Here is a 17,490-nt window from a genome sequence, read left to right on the forward strand (position 1 = left end):
ATGCATCTTTGCGAGTTTTTTTTTTTTTTTTTTTTTCCTCTTTTGAACACGTATTCTATGTACTGTTTTTTTAAAATTCTTTTTTTAGCACTTAATTCGCGTACTTTTTTATACTTGCCATGTTTTAATCGTACGTTTCATTGTGCTTTTTTTTGTTATTGTTGTTACTGGTTTTAATAAGCTATTTGGACTTTTTTTAATCATCATGGAGCTTAATACGAATTCTTACGTATACATACACCTTCTTTTATTACATTTCAAAATTTCAATAAATCAATTTTTTTTAAGTTAAAATTTTTTTTTATCATAGTTTGAAAATTAAACGTCACTTGTCTCCATTCATTATTCAAAAGAGGTCATACTAATCATTTTCATCAAAGATATGTCCAAGTTTAAATTTCCACAGGAATACTATCTCAGGATTCTTAAAAATTGTTTAAACCTAAGTCATAAAATTATTATAATTGTATTCTACGAGTTTAATTGACAAACTGCACCAACGTCAGGAAGAGCGAGAGAGACTCGAGTTTCTTTTTTCTCGGCACGAGGTTCTCGAAGGTATACGGCAGTACAAAGCTTATCAGCTAGAGACTCTTGTTACATCGCAGGACCAGTCCACGCTTCGCGAGTACGGAAATCGAGCTGAGCAGCCGATCGCTGGCATCGATAAGATCGTGGCACTTTTATTTATATATTTTTCCCCTCTAGTGGACACCTGGGCTCATTATCATGCCATTTGGAGTGTATGAGGCGTTAAATTACTGTGAAAACTCCAAGAAAAGTATTTGGAAATAAGTACGCAACGAAGGTAGAATATTTATTGTTGTCGAGGTCGAACGATTTTCCATCTCGCATCAGCAGTGGGGATAAGCTATTTGTCGTACGTACGAGTAATTGATCCTTACAATATAGTATTACTATTTCTCATCACAGTAGATGGGGGCTTTAATCGTATATTATTTCATTTACGAGAGAAAAGTACATGAGTTCTGAGAAAATAAATTTTTAATGAAACCTGGAAGATTCTGACGATTGACAATGAAAGTAATCATCTGTAAAAAATTATTAGCTTTCATACTATAATTATACACAGTAATTCTAGCACGTTCTTTATAAATTTCTATAAATCCCCAAAATAACCATGCAGCAATGTCAGTCATACTTTCGTAGACATTTATACTAATAATTTATGAATTAATCCATTAGCTCTACCCAATTAAATTATTGAGAGTGTTGGAAAATTAAAATATTGTTGAAAGAAGTCTATACGATGAAAAAGTGTTGAAAAAGCTTATTAGTAGGCTGAGAAAATAATGAGCATATTTTAACAAAAACTAGCTAAAAGTCTACTTATGTGCATTACTAATTCACATTAAAGTTTCATGATACCAGACTATCCAGAAGATAAGAATTAATTCAAATTCTTTTTTTTTATTTCAATAGAGGCTGTTTATTAAATTATCCAAACGATAGCTTATAACTGAAAAACTAACGTGCAAACAATTTTAAAATAATAGACAGTCATTGATAAAATATTCATTTAGAAACAAAATTAAACGTGAAATGTTGAAATCCATAGGGTGATTGTAAAAAACGTCAAAAAAATAGTCTCGATGATCATCGAACTGCCAACGAAGTTGAGGTAGGTTAAAACTGGGATTAAACTATTTAAATTCCACACAGCTTTCAGGAGGAAACAGCTGAGGAAAATTGTTCGCTTCAAAAGAGCTGGTAAAGTAATTGTTAAATCATTGTTTTGGTCGTGTCAAAAGCGTGCACATTATAAGCACTGTTATTAATTTTTAGAAAAAAATCAATTTTTTTACGTCACAAGAATCTTTTTATATTTAATTAGATCCACAGTATACAGTATGTGTTTCTTAAAATTTTATATGCATCAATGTAATTGTTCATGCTTACGTCTAAGCTTCAGTTAATATTTGGACTCTACAGCGTCAGTCAAATAAAAGATCAAAACGAGTAGCTACGATTTGAAAAAAAAAGTTTTCTAGACTTGGTCATTACTATTAAAATGTGGAGTTGTTGAAAGAGTAAGCAATGAAATTCCGATGAGATTCCAAATTTTCATCAAACTCCTTCTCTAATACCTAATTCGGTTTCATCAAACGAAGCATGTACAAAAAAAAAAAAAAGTAAGTAAGTCCACAAAATTATCAGTGACGTATAAAATGTACACACTTTCACCTACACGCGTCGAAATTTCAGTCACGGTCTATAGGTCCAAAGCTCTGATCTCTGTTCAATATAATCTACGAGTCGCTCGTGCTGCGGTGCATCGTTCATCGCGCTGATTAAAAAATCAAGGTTATGGATTTTCGTTCGCGACACACAGTGTGGTGGGAAAGAGGGATGGAAGAGAACGCGTAGTCGCAAATTAACTCTGACTATATTTGTAAGGTGTATGGACGAGTGGGTGGATGACGACGACGACACTGGATTTTAAAGCAACGCGAGGTATATTTGCACTGTCGATGGGGACGATGAGTTTATGGGCAAGCAGTGAGAGACTCCATCTTTGCCATTATGCTTGTCTTCGCGACCTTGAGGATTTTTTTTTTTGCACGGTGCGGAGTACGTGCATGGCAAGCTATGGATCTGATAACGAGTGGGCGTTGCGCTCCAGTTTTCTTGGCCACGCTTCTTCACTGGAGTACAGTTTTGTACTTTTATTTTTTTGTCACATTTCTCCAGACTCTTACATAAAAAAAAAAAAAAAAAAAAAAAAAGTACAAGTTTATTCGCTACCCATGATTCTTAATATATAGATTTCTTTGTTAGTAGTAGTAGTACAGGAAATAAATTTCTTCACAATGCATATTCACATGTTTTTGTTTTTTGCTTGGAATTATTCCTAAGGGAGTGAATCCAAGCATTGACGAGAGCTTAAAATTCAATAATATAGTAAAGAGCTGACAGCTTTCTGTTTGCTTTAATTTATTATTCGTATTGCCACTAACAAAAAAAAATCTATGTACTCTTGTGATTTTATGGATTGAAATCGTGAGGATAAGAAGATTTTTCGAGTGTGTAATTTTAAATTACAAGATGAAAAGTTTAGTACACCCTTTATTATATTTTTGTGAAAAAATTAACTACATAATTTAAAAGCTCCCACTGACCCTAATATTTTACTAAAATAATATTACCGCACTAATCTAGAAATACATTCAGTATACAGACGAGGACTAAAAGGCACGAATCCCTCGGAAAACTGGAGACTCCTCGTTTTCTCGTAAACCAATAAAGTCAGATCATCTACGGAATGCACTTGCCCAACTTGCCAAATAGAATCAGCGAAATATGCTCGGGACCAATTATTACACCCTGAGAGCTACAAGTGTCTTGTACAAAACGACACACCACATTCCACACGATTTGCCGGATTAATCAGACGAATAAAAGGGACAAAAGCGAAGGAACCGTCCGGCCGAGTGTTGTGTAAAAGCAATCTTTCCCTCTCTGTCTCTTTATACTTATGTTCTTTCTTTCGTTTTAGGTCGTCGAGAATAACGAAGCGAAAGGATATACATGCAAGTATTCACACATACATAAATCTTGTCGATGTGAATGAGTCACGCGATTCACACATTCCAAACTGATGTTATAAGTATACTGTAGATGCTGGTCAAGCGCGTCTCGAGTAAGTGGCACATATACCAATTCTGTCGGTGGCTACTGATTAAATAAGCTTTTTCGTGGCAGAAGTACTAAAAAAAAAGATGAAACAGTTCAGGAAAAATTTTTTTTTGATGAAACACTGCATACCCAGCCGAACAGTGTAATTCACTCTACTATGTTTACTTTTGCGGCCTGATCAGCTACGAATAGAGATGGGTAAGAAGGGACGTTCAGCCGATCGCATGACTCATAAACCTATTCATAGAAGACGACAGCAAAATAGTTACAATAATATTGAGACATTTGTAAATGAATTGAAGTAAGGTACATTGTAGTAATTTGGTCTTTCATCTCACACTATGAGCATTAAGAGCATCAATATTTCGGAAAAATTTTTAATTCATTTTGTTTTACTAAAATCACATACAGAATAACATACACAGAGGATTTAGCGCACTAGTTTTAAAGTTATGTTAGTTAGACAATTATTAAAAGTGAAAGAAGATTTGAGTACACATTACGCCAGAATCGATGAGTGAAAAAATTTAGTTAAGTAATATATTTTCTATTGTGTAGACATAAATAATGAAAGAAAATTAGGAAGTAGTCATAATGGTATATTTTGGTGGAGTGAAGAAAGGCCATAGGCGGATGTTCAATTGGCGATATTTGTTAACTTGGATGATAATACAATGTGTTTTTTACTGAAGATAATTGTTTGAAAAGATTGGTATTCTTTTCATAAAGTGAGCAAGAATATGTAGAGAACTCCCATGTCAGGAGTTCACTTACTTACCATTTACTCTCTGTGAATTTAAATAATTAAAGAAGCATGCGTAACATACATTATCGCCATGGTCTCACTTGGAGTATCAAGCGCAAACATTACCGACAATTATTTTTGAAAGCTCTGAAAGACAATTCACAAGTTGAAGCATATCCGTTAAACAGTGCACTAAATATAAATGTTTCTTTTAACTCTGACATACATTAGTCTCTTTGAATATTTATGTAAATTTATCATCATGTCATCCTGACTGAATAAGCAACTTATTGAGGTACATAGCTCCTATAGCACAACTTCAAACGATGTTTTAATTTGAGGCAGAAACAATGTATTGCAAATGCTTTTGTAAGCCATCTTTGGTTGTGATGTGCAAGAAAAATTTTTTTTAGCAGGCAAAACATATGTACTGTTACGCATTAAGGAAACATAAAAGGCATAAATAAGCAATAAAATAAATTCAGACAATTTTTACATGTATCAGCATATAATATTTATTGGCAACGATATATATGTATGTATGTATGTATGTGTAATGCACTAATACAACTAGACATTAATATCAATACAAATGTATTTATTTATGTAGGTAAATATATTCTAGTTTATTATTAAAACTCTAATAAATATAATATACATGTTAAAGTATAATATATTTATGTGGGCTTACAAATTTTGCTATTACAAATAGTTGTTATCGGCTGTATAACAGAGGAATATATAAATGTTTTATTAACAAGGCAAAACAATAACAAAATAAAAACTATATTGATAACTGGTGCCTTATAAATGCAAATTATTATGTGCGATGCCAAGTAGTGTAAATATACAAGTACATAAACAAAACATATTTTTACTATTGATTGCACTCTACTTTGCTTTTGAATTCCTACTGCGCAGATTCATAAAATTTTTCAAACGTGAGTAATGTTTTATTTTGACTTGTTGTTAAATATGTTCCAAATACTGTACAAGAAATATAAATCAGAGTCATCATTGTGTTTTAGTTTATGTAATTTAATCCTATCAAATTTATATGCACGTATGAAGGATATCATCAATTTTAAAGGGTGAAATTTTCTCATTAGAGGGAAAAAATAGTCTCAAAATCTGAAAATTTATTCATCTTAATGAAGCACTTCAAAAAAATTTTAAAAATTAAAAAAAACAACTTCGAACGTTTCACCTTCTAAAACCTAAGATATCCTTTGTTGGAGAATTTTTAATAGATATAATTTAATAGTTATAATATTCATAATAGATATAATTTGTAGGCAGACAATAAAATTTTCATTTAAGTTCTTTGTCAATTAAGAAAAGATTAAACTGTGAGATCTGATTGTTAAACACGCAAATTGTAAACTTTTTAATAAGTAACTTCAAATAAATCTTTATTCATATATTTTCTATAGATTGACAAAAAAATGCTCCGAACATAGGTCAATAATATACAATATTTTTTTCTTAAAACAAAAAATACTAGATTTCTTTTTTTTATAAATAAACATATAATTTACATAACTAATAATAGTCTAAGCTACATCTAAACATTAATAATTGTGCGTAAATTTGTAATATTATACCTATTTGAACGAATAGTAATTCAACCTTAATTAAAATAGGAATTCACGATTTGGTTGGAAAATTTACAGAAATCTCTTAAAAAAATAAACAGTAATATATTTGAAACTTGATAACCATTTTACAGTTCCTTTTTTTTACATAGCTTTATTTTTTCATTTTTTCTTGTTATGGCAACGCATACGAAACGGAAGTAGTATTGTTACTCAAAAATCACAGGCGACTTACGTCTTTGAACAGCATGAAATGCAAACAGATGTTATGCAAATATAATGAGAAGCATGATTTTTTTATTAATTTAGATACAATTACGTAGCACGATTTTTTAATACAAATTCTTAAAGAGTTTTGATATGAGATTTACATTTTTTAAATTAAGAATCAACCCGTCGAGTTAAGAAATTTACTTCAAATACAATCAATTTTTGAATGCCGTAACTGAAATATAGTTGAAATACCGATTTTTATTCGCGAGCTTGGGAATGACCGTGAAGCCTTGGCTTACGACGTTTGAATACTCGGTTACATTTATAAATAGACGGATAATAGTTGTCAGCGCGATATAACTTGAGCATATTTTTGCTGGCCAGCGATAGTGTTTCTTTATTCTAGTCTAAGGTATAAACAGTCTTAATACCGTTCAGCCACTAAGCTCGATTGGAATTTTAATAAACTATTGGTAGTTGAGGCGTTTTTTGTGCGTTGCAGCACATTTAATATCGTCATATTCACGTTCATTTAATTGATGATAGTTAAATGCAAAGTTAGTTTTTTATTCAAATATAAAATTTTAACTCTCAACTCAAATTAATGATGAAGCAAAGAGAACCTTTTAGCAAAATTCTATTCGAGTATATATCATACACGTACTCATCAAGCGAAACAATATGATATGCATGGAAAAAAACAATAATCAAAAACAAATGGAACCAAAAAAGATGATAATGGAATAAAAAATTATTAACACAATGTACATACATATACTTATAAACGATACCACGATAGCGATAATAACGCAAACGCGATCTATAACTATCCATCGTAGGTCCTGTGACTTTCGGATCGTTGCGTTGTTAAATGTACTGACCGCGGCAACAAAGACAACGCACAACAACGAGAATGCAATGTAGAGTACACGAGGGCATAATTAATAGTAAAAAGCGTCATGCGGTGCAGCCAAGCGTGTGATGTTGCTGTTTATTGTTACCTGCGAAGGGCACATCACCGAAGTACTCTTCGACGTTGGTGTCCGTAGACATGCTCTTGTCCGAGAGCGAGACCGAAGATAGCGAGCCGCTTGATGCGTCCAGTGAGTTGCCGTTGTTGTTGTTATTGTTGTTATTATTGTTGTTGTGCGCCATAGTCCCTGTGACAGGAAACTGCAGTAGCAGTTCCTCGTCTGTTTCTGTCTCCATATCTCGTGAGCGACGCTTATAAACCTGTTGACACACACAATATCGTTTAGTAAATTTTTACACGGTTTTATTTAACTTTTTTTTCTCTATCACTGATGGAATCAATAGAGTCTTGCGATTAGTTTTTAACTAACTTTCGGATAGCTAAACAATTTTTTTCTACTGAAAAGTTTACTTTATTTGACAATGCAATGTTGCGTAAGCGCATTGCACTATATTTTTTATTTGGATCTAATTAATATTGATGAATCTTAGATACTGATTTAGTTAGACCGCACTTTAATCTCTCTACTCGTCAATGGTTTATTTGACCTTTTTTGGCTATCTTTTTTTAATTTTTCAGAAGATAAAATTTTATAAGTCAAAGTTGAGATGTATTTTGGATTGTTTTGTTTGACGCAGATCAAAAATACTAGAAAGGGTTATTGTAAGAAGATAAAGTAAGAAGGGTAAAACTGCCCCAAATAGTTTTTCGACTTAAACTTTTTGACACAAAAGGTGGTGTATCAAAATTTTCTTATGCTGAATTTAAGGTCTCTAGACCACTCTCGATAGGTGTAATATGTCAAATATTTCAGTTATTTTGTTTTTTTTTTCTCTCGACACAGTAATAAAAAAATCTAAAAAGATTTACAAAAATTTTAATTCCCATAAAAAACACAAAAATTTTTTGAAAATTTTTGGCATCAAATCGAAAGTTGAAGAGATATTTAAAATTTTTTAAAAACTCTAGAAAAAAAATTTTTCTGAGTAGTATTGCTAAATAATTTTTTTTTTTAAACAGATATATTTTTCTATCATTAAAATATTTTTTTGGAATTTTTAAAAGTATTTAAAGAGGTTCAAAAAAACAAGTAACTTCTATTTTTTGCATTTTTCTGTTGTACAACTATGACAAATGAATGAAAAATAAATTTTGAAAGACTATCATTAACAAACTGTTATAAATAGAGTTTTACAGTTTTACGAAGCCTTTTGCATTTATTTGTCGAAGTTACATTGCAAGAAACATAAAAAATCGCATTTATTAATTTTTTAGGCCTATTTTACCACTTTTTATATTTAGAATAAATTTATGATAATGGAAATAATTGTTTTTCTTATAAAAAATAATTTTTTGGTATATCTCTTACCAAAGGATTTTTTAAAGAATTTTTTAAAAATTTCGAACATTGCTCAAAATTTGAATTTTGGGCTTAACATTAAAAAAAAAATTAATGATAACAATTATCTAGTAAATCATTTTTAAAAATGAGTTCGATTTTTTTATTTTTTCTATGCCATAGAATTGAAAAAAAAAAAAAAAATCAATAAAACTAAGTTTATCAATTATACGTCAACAATGTAATGTACGATGTTCAGGACTCACTATTGTACAGCACAATGAATACATTCATTTACACATTAAGACCTCAGAGAAACTACAATTCATCATCTAGTACGGGTATACATTTGGGCGTAAATTTTAAACAATGCTCAACGCGTTTAGTTTCAAAGCAGAGTTAGTGGCACGTGCTGACGTTTGAAGACCTCTATGGTACGTAAAGTCAGTAAAGACACCGAGAAAATACCCGTTCGCTCATCATCGTGTTGTTCGCGAATCACAATCCATGAAAAAAGAGTCAAAAGTTAAAAGGTTTTCATACATGAAAGCTGGAAGTGGAGGAGAGAGAAATACAGAAGGTATGGATGGAGGAAAAGGTAGAATCGTACATCAACAGTTGACTCGAGCGTGATGTGCACTTGCCAAGCCGAGGGAGGAGAGCATAACACGTTGCATGCCAGTGTACTCCACAATATACGCAGTTGTAGAACTTACTTGAACTTAACCAAAGGCAGGGGTAAGAAAGGATGGGATTGGAGAGCCTCATTATTCTAAGCTTGTCAGCTTCTTGTACTCTGCTGCTTCGTTGGGTTATGGCTCTCCTTCCTATCTTCTCCTCCTCCTTACATTTCATGAGATGAAACGGGTTTGTGGTTTTGTTTTCAGGTCTCCCAACGTAACCCCTTTCCTTTTTTATCTATACTTCTGATCCGTCTTTTGAGTTCAAACTCAAAGGTAACGAATGTATTGATTTTTTAATGTTTAAGAAAATGCGAAGGTAAAATATTCATAATATCTATAAATTCTCCTGCTAATGCATGTTTTTTAATGTATGAGGTGCCAATAGATAATACAATCATTTTATCATCGCTAGTTACTTTTAAACTCTGTCGAAAACGCAGAAGTATTAAAATTTCTATTGGATTATAAATGACACTTTGTCTTTCTGATTCGCCTTTTGTCCATCACTAGTAAAAATTGTAACTGGGTTTTAATCAAAATTATATGCTACTGATTACATTTAAAAATTTCATATACAAAAATTATCATGCGAAAAACGTTCTATATAAGCAATGAATTTTATATAAGTCTTCAGTAGATTCCATGCTGAACCAAACGCTTAAACAGTGAGGTCATTTTAGCTTTTGAGCTGTATAACATTCATTATTGAACAAATAAATATGTTATAGAAAAAAAATTATTTTTGTCCTGTACATAACAGAAAAGAAATCAAGCAAGTTTATTTTTCAGTCTAACACTACTGGTCTCAACATTGTCTGCGTTTATCTACACAGTAATTAGCAAATACTCATTATAAAACGATTTAACATGAAGATATGTACGGTGTGTAAAGAGATATTACAGTTAAAAAAGATTCACTTTGTAATCTCATGCCAGTAGAAATAATTTCTTAAACTATACCAAGTAGAAAGTAAAAAAAACTTGTTGAGTTTCTTGCTATACAATTACATTCGCTGACTTGAATATCGTAAGTACTATGATTTCTTTTGAGTAATGTAAAAACTGAGCTTTAAGATTAATTCCTTATTTAGTTGAACAGAAAGCAATGTCTTTTCAGAAAATAACTAACAGCATCAGTTATTAAAAAAGAGAAAATTTAAATCCTGTCACAACAACGAACCATTTGATTCAACAACTCAAAATTTAAAAGCTAAAAGGTAAATTTTTACTTTTAAATATTTAAAATATTTTTTAAATTATATGGATTAACAAACATAGTATGCAACAATAATGTATGGCAGAAACCGGTTTTGTTTGATACAATAAGCTATAACTCAATCGATTTTTGTTTATTAAAGTTAACGAATTTTTTTTTTTCTTAATGAGGCTTATGTCAGGTTTTTTAGATCTCTTTAAAAATAATTTATTTGTTTATCTTTAACCATAAATATTAAAGTATAAAATATTTTTTGTTTTACTAACATAAAAAAATGTATCTGTAATTTATTGTAACTAAAGTTCCTACACTATATTTCCTACACACTAATTCAAAAACTCACTACTTAGTTACAAGGTTATGTTCAGGGGTTGACTTCAAACAATATTGTGTAGTCATCTAGCATATCAATTAATAAGTTGTTTTAAATAAAAACTAATCACAAGGATAGACAGGAGACAACGATAAAGCTATTGTATTACTGCATGAAAAAGGTAGTCCTAAAATTGGCAGAAATAAGAAATCGAAACTGAACTGTGAAAAGAAGTTCCATATAGTTGTACCAGTCAAGGTTCAAAAAATTAATAAAAAGTTATGTTACAAGAGCGAATTTGATAGAAATAAATTCACATAATAAAGGCCGTAACACTTGAGATTACAAGGCTATGGATTATTTTTCACATACGTGTTTATTCAACATTACACACTCGTTCAACACACATACTGCAATACTTGAATCTGCAATCTATAATACATTTTTTAATAAATTTTTTAAATCATGTAATTTATTTTTCAAAGTATCTGATTACCAAAGTCATCGATGAATAATCTACATTAATTAATTTCTTTGTCCACAAGGTAACAACTTCTGCAATGTTCCCAAGTAGCAGTCAAGATTCCAGCCGTAGTCTTATAGCTCATAAGACAGTTCATGTGGATAAAAAGCCCTTTTACTGCTGTGTATGCCAAAAAGGTTTTTACCGTAAGTTTTGTCTTCTACAACATGAGCGTATTCACAAACAAGAGAAGCCTTATTGCTGTGACGTTTGCTCACAAAGTTTCACCCAGAGATCACATCTTATCACACATCAGCGCATTCATACGGGAGAAAAACCTTACAGATGCCAAATATGCTCACAATCTTTTCGTAAGAAATACAATCAAACGAGACATGAGCGCACCCACACGAAAGAAAAACCTCACAGCTGCACAAAATGTCTTCGAAAGCATTACCGCACTCATACAAAAAAAAGCAACATGATGGAAGACATGGACTCTAAGCATCCTTTTTCCTGCGATAAATGTCAAAAAACTTTTATTCAAGAGGACGATTTAGTGACCCACGTAATCACTCAACACACTTTTCATTGTACAATGTGCTCACACGTTTTTACCCAAAGCGATGATCTTGCAAGGCATATTAACTATTATCACAACAAGTATTGCACTGGATGCTTACAAATTTTTACTCAAATCAAAGATCTTATGGAGCATATTGAGTCCCAGCATTTTTTCCGTTGTGATGTATGCCAGCGCAATTTTACAACATCTTTCAATCTCACGAGACACAGACTGTATCTTCATAATAAGCATTAGTTCAATGGCATATCATACCTCATTAGAGCTTATTTACTAAATCTAGACTAAAAAGGTCATACGATAGAATGAGTCAAAATTTTGATTAAATATCAGTTTTCAATTTCCTACATGATATAAAATTCATAAAAACTTTCGTGGGCAAAATTCTTTCTGATTTTCGATTATTATAACATCGATTTATGATACATCAAAAATATTTAATCCACAACTGAAATATGATTATTATAGTTGAGAATGTATTTGATGAAAAAATGGTTTTTTTTAGTCAACAAATTTTATATTAAAAGAAAAAAAATTAATCTATGGTTTTTTCAAGTTCTAAACATTACAAACAGTATATATTTTTCCTTTTGCTACTAATCATGTTGTAGTTTATTTCCAGATTTTAAAAAATGTTCCGAGATTTTTTTGTAAATAAAAAGTCCGACCATATCACAAATAAAGACAACTATAGTTCAAGAAAAAAAGTTTATTTAGTTACATTAAAATTTCACTCATAACCCATTACTGATTCCCAATCCTTTATTGTTCATAAAATGTATAAAATGTATATGAATAACACAAAGTTAATAAATCTTCTGTTGACATAAAAACAGCTCTGTAAAGCCAACTTTTACAAGGATTGGGTACTTTTATAATCTTCTTATGTTGGCTTAATCTGTTTGCCTTAATAAGCATCTATACCTTTCCTTTGTCACATCCACATCATTTCCAAAAAATAATTAGAAGATAAAGACGTAGTAATTTGTATATTTTTGTATTATTCTATATTTTATGTAAATCCAAATGGTGTGTCTAAAATCAAGTTACAAATCTTATAATTTATGTACATGTCTGAGGATGTATTAAATTTACATCTCAATTTTGATTAAATAATGCTAATAGAATAAATGAAAATTTGAACAATGTGCAGAAATAATGATCACTCAACCAATATTTTATTGGATAAACAGGATATTTTGGACGCATAGGCAATAATTCTACAATTCTCTTCAGATTCTACAATATCAACTAAATACCTTCGGAAACTTTAATAAAAAAGTACAACACAACATGAAACTAATACAGAGACGATGAAACTACAGTAAAACTATTAATGTTAATACTGGCTGAGACTTTTTTGAAAAATACAGATTACAGTCAACTCTGAACTGATAAGGTGCCAACAAGAAAACGAATTTTGTTTGTATTTTAGCCACTAAAGAAGGCTCTTGTACTTTTAATTGTGTTATAGAAACATGATGATGTTCACACTGAATATTGATAGAGTGATCATTTGTCTTTTGAATTATAATCTAATATATTTTTGACATACATGCACTTATTTGTTAAGTTGTATCTTAATGTTGTTATAAATGTTTTTTTTTTCCTCTAAGTCCTATGGCTTCATAGTGCAAAAGGCCTCGTAAAAGACAAAAAAAAAAATCAAGTGTACATATCTGCACTATAGACTGATATTTCATAAAAAGATATTTTTAAAAAATCAGTAGCTCCAAGGCCTTAAAAGTGCCATCAGCTCAACATTAATCCACACTAACTGTAACCCAACCGCAAACAGACAGCTCCAAGGGTTGAAAACGCATATAATATAACAAAACATCTACCCCACCTAATGACACCCCTTCGGGCGTGACTAATCGTAGTTGCAAACGACTAAACTAAGTCAACTTACGCATCCTACAAACCCTGACAACAAATGCCAAAGACAAGCATGCCTGTTTGGATCCTAGAGAGATAGCAAAATGATAAAAAAAAAAGAAAAAAAATACCAGCAAAGACACACTGGATCTGTATATGTAGGAGGAGAGAGAAGAGAAAGGGCATGGTTCTTGAGCCTTTGGCTGTGCATCACTCGAAACGGTAAAAGCCAAAAGAGCGACCTGGAGAGGGCAAAGAGCAAACTTACAGTCGTGTGCACGTGTGTAGTCACCTATGTTAGGGATGCACGTGCGTTGGAGTTGTTGAAAAGGACAAGGAGTAAGACGTAGAGATGGCAAAGGAGGAGTACACAGGGTGTCGCCGTCAACGACGTCTCGCGAGCGTAAGTAAGTATGGGCACATATGCGTTGCACACGGAGAAGAGGAAGAGAAAGATGGATGGATGGATGGGGGGGAAGGAGAGGTAGAGGACTTGAAGTGAGCACCCAGACTTGGAGTCGGTCTCACAGCAGAGTGATCACAAGGATTGCGAGCAAACGGATGCAGCCACCACGACGATGTACTCGGAGGTATGGAGCAGAATATAAGGAGGGAAGCCATGGGGATAGGGAAGCTGAAGATCGCCTTCTCGTAAATCGCGTCAGAGATCAAACACCCCCAGCAGTTGTATATTAAACGTGACTGCTTCTCTCTCACTCTCTTCCCATTTCTGCAGTGTATAGTAGTATATCGCGTGTGTTTGTGAGCACGAGATCTGCGCACGGATGCTGCACTCAGGCGCTTCAGCCCGACTGACTACGAATCGGATGTGCTCCCGAGAGTTTCGTGGAATCCCAAAAATCTTCGCTCGCGTGTGTGCGTTTGCTTGCTCGTCTGAGCATACCTTGATTCCTTCTGATATGAAGCAGCGGTACTTATGTGTGCGCTTACATGTAGACACCTGCGTGGATCTCGGCGGCTTTCATTAAAACTGCATGCTTGTCTTTTTTTCCCCGTCCTAGTCTGTGGTAGGGAAGGATCGTTAATGCTGTTTGAGCCCCATGAAAGCCGCTGCTATTACAGCATGCATCAGTGTAATGCATTTTTTTGAATTTACGATTATTTTTTAGTGGAGGGACTAAACTCTTTTTTCTCTTTCATGTGAAGGGCTGAGCGTTTTTTACATCCAAGCATTCGTTTGCGAATGTAAAGAAAGTAGACACATGAGATACATAAATGTTTAGTCAATCCAGGCGAAACAGGATGAACGATTGTAGAACCTGTTTTTCGTTTCATTTTGTGAAAATGGATCAAAAATTCATTCGGATTCGTTGAAAGCTTCACAAGTTTATTCAACTATTAAAAGTGTGTATTTCTTAGCTGTTGAAATCCGACAAAATTTTTCCATCACTTTTTCCAAGTTAATCGTTCTAAGAACAACATCATTTTGTAAGACATCCCCAGAAACCTTAAATAAAAATAGTTCCTCCTAAGTAATTCTCTATCAATCATAAAAGTTCATGATTTGTACCAATTCGTGGAAGTTATAAGGTGATTGCTTCCACATGTATAAACACATTAAAGGGCACAAGTCCTATTTACAGTGCATTGATAAGCAAATACTTTTTTTTTTATTAAGTACCAAAGCGCGGAGCGTACTTATCCTATAAATAACATGGGAACAAAGTATACACGGGAACTAACCTGACTGAGTGGCCGAATGCGCTCGTGGATGGATTTCTCGGCTTGGAGGGCCGAGGGTGGCGGATGGTCGGGCGTGGGTGGCTGGGCGTAGTGGGTCGGGCTCGTGGGCAGGAGCATCTGCACGCGCTTGAGCCTCTTGTCGGTGGCCTCCTCCGGCCCGTCCCTCTTCGAATCGTCGAGCAGGCTCTCTTGGGACGACTTGAGGGTGAAGAAGGCGCTGGAAACGTAGGTCGCCCTCTCCGGGCCACCCTCGCTCCCGGGCGACTTGTCCGCCACGGGGCTACTGTCCATCTCGTAGTTCTCGTGGCCCGAGTAACGCTCGTAGGCGTGTCTGCGTAGCTTCCGTCGTGGATTCGTCACCCGCATCGGTCTGTTCCCGTGGAGCGAGGTTATGGCAACCGGCTCGGCGTCGCTCTCTGCCGGGCGGTGCTCGCCCCGGGGCTTCATGTCCACGTATTGGTCGACGCTGCGGGTGACGTGGCGCAGCTGGCCACGGCGGGCCTGCAGCTCCTCCAGGTCGATCTGACCCCGGCCGGTGCCACCCGTGCGGGCCAGGAACAAGTATTCGTAGTTACCCGGGCCCACGTGGCCGTCGACCGAAAGCGACATTTGGCTCTGCAGGTGGGTCGGGGACACGGAGAGGTTGCGCCGGGGTGGCTTCTTCGGGGGCGTTGGCTGCAAATGCGACGGAACGCCGCCATTCTGTATATACAACACAACGGGACTGTTTGGTGCAAGGTGGCTAGGTGCGTTTATCAATTTATCATGCTTTGTTTCCTCAAAGTAGCGCAGACGGAGAAACAAGTTTGTTGAAGTATGGGGTTAATTCTGCCACAGACTTTAATTTTAAGAGTAAAGCTCCGCTTTGCTTGAGTCTATCTTCTCGTTTACGAGTCTATGCATACAAATGGAAATAAAAAAAAAAAAAAACTGTGTTCCGTCTTAACTCAAATACTTATTTATAACTTGAGATAGAGATTCGGAAACGTAAGCGATCATTAACCAGCATGATATTTTGCCCACAAATCGCTGTGTTAACTGTTTATTTATAATGCATTAAAAAAAATGTATATTCTGATGTTTTAAACTTAAAATTTGTATGAACCAATTTCGTCAACAATAACAAAAAGAAAAGTTGTAATCAAATGTGCGAGTGCAATAGTGTTCTAGTCTCTAGTTGAGTAAATTCAATGAAAAATAAACAAAATTTCCGGGAAATGCATAATGATGGAAAACAGAAAGCAATCCTTACCGAAACCTTACTGCTGGAGGCGGGACTGTGCAATGAATTGGAGATGGGTCCCATCGGTAGATAGATTCCCGATGACGAGGCATCACTGGGTATGCAGCGTCGATCCCGTGGACTTGGACCGCCTATGCTCGACGACGAGGACACGCTCAGCTGGTCAGATTCGCGACCACCGTAGCAGCCTGGAGTCAGGGACAGCTGATCCTCGGAAGCGTAGCCGCCACTGGTGACATCGATACCTCGGGAGACCGGCGGTATTTGGTAAAGGCCGCTGTCCGAGCCCCTGTGATTCACATGTGCACAAAATTTGAGTTTACTAAGTGACGTGCGAGGGGAAAACGTTTATGTCCTACTACCACTTGCTCCTTTTTTTTTTATTCGGTAATAAATGTTATCTCAGCGTACAGATACTGTCAAGTTACATATTTACATTCGACATAATTATGTGTGTGTATGTATGTAAGTATGTTACGATGCAATGGACATACCTATAATACTTATCGGCAGTGTCTAGTCGTGGTGTTATTTTTCATCTTACCTCAGATTGAATAGATTGAGCCACAATTATTTTGATGAGTAAAGTATGTGTTATATTCTACGTGTAATATTCTACAAACTAGATTTATTTCAAAGATGATTTGTCATACGAAACAGAAACTCTGATAATTTGTATCTTTGCATTATTTTAACAATGGAATACATATTAGTATTTGACTAAATCACTTCACGACTAAATATTCTTTTCTAGGACACAATTTTTTTTTTTAATCGCCAAACGCTCCCATGGATTCATCGACAAAATCATCTTAAAAATATTACAAGTTATTTTTCTACGACTATCAAATCCTACCATCCAATAATTTATCAAATCCAAGTTTT

General features: G+C 34.1%; 1 protein-coding gene across 2 annotated transcripts in view; it reads right to left on the bottom strand.

The window, feature by feature from the left end:
- The window catches only part of LOC106647610 (ankyrin repeat and sterile alpha motif domain-containing protein 1B), an 83,169-nt gene that overhangs the window by 19,172 nt on the left and 46,507 nt on the right, over positions 1–17,490 (bottom strand). For both annotated transcript variants that reach the window (XM_089596604.1, XM_089596605.1), the window contains 3 exons: positions 16,615–16,894; positions 15,363–16,064; positions 7,212–7,443 (listed from right to left, as the gene is read on the bottom strand). In XM_089596604.1, coding sequence (XP_089452730.1) covers positions 7,212–7,443; positions 15,363–16,064; positions 16,615–16,894 — 1,214 coding nt within the window. The remainder of the gene's footprint in view (positions 1–7,211; positions 7,444–15,362; positions 16,065–16,614; positions 16,895–17,490) is intronic.

The sequence above is a fragment of the Copidosoma floridanum genome, unplaced genomic scaffold, assembly GCF_036245765.1.
Source record: "Copidosoma floridanum isolate Cflo_tuat_1 unplaced genomic scaffold, Cflo_Japanese_pri ptg000030l, whole genome shotgun sequence".
Taxonomy (NCBI): Eukaryota; Metazoa; Arthropoda; class Insecta; order Hymenoptera; family Encyrtidae; genus Copidosoma; species Copidosoma floridanum.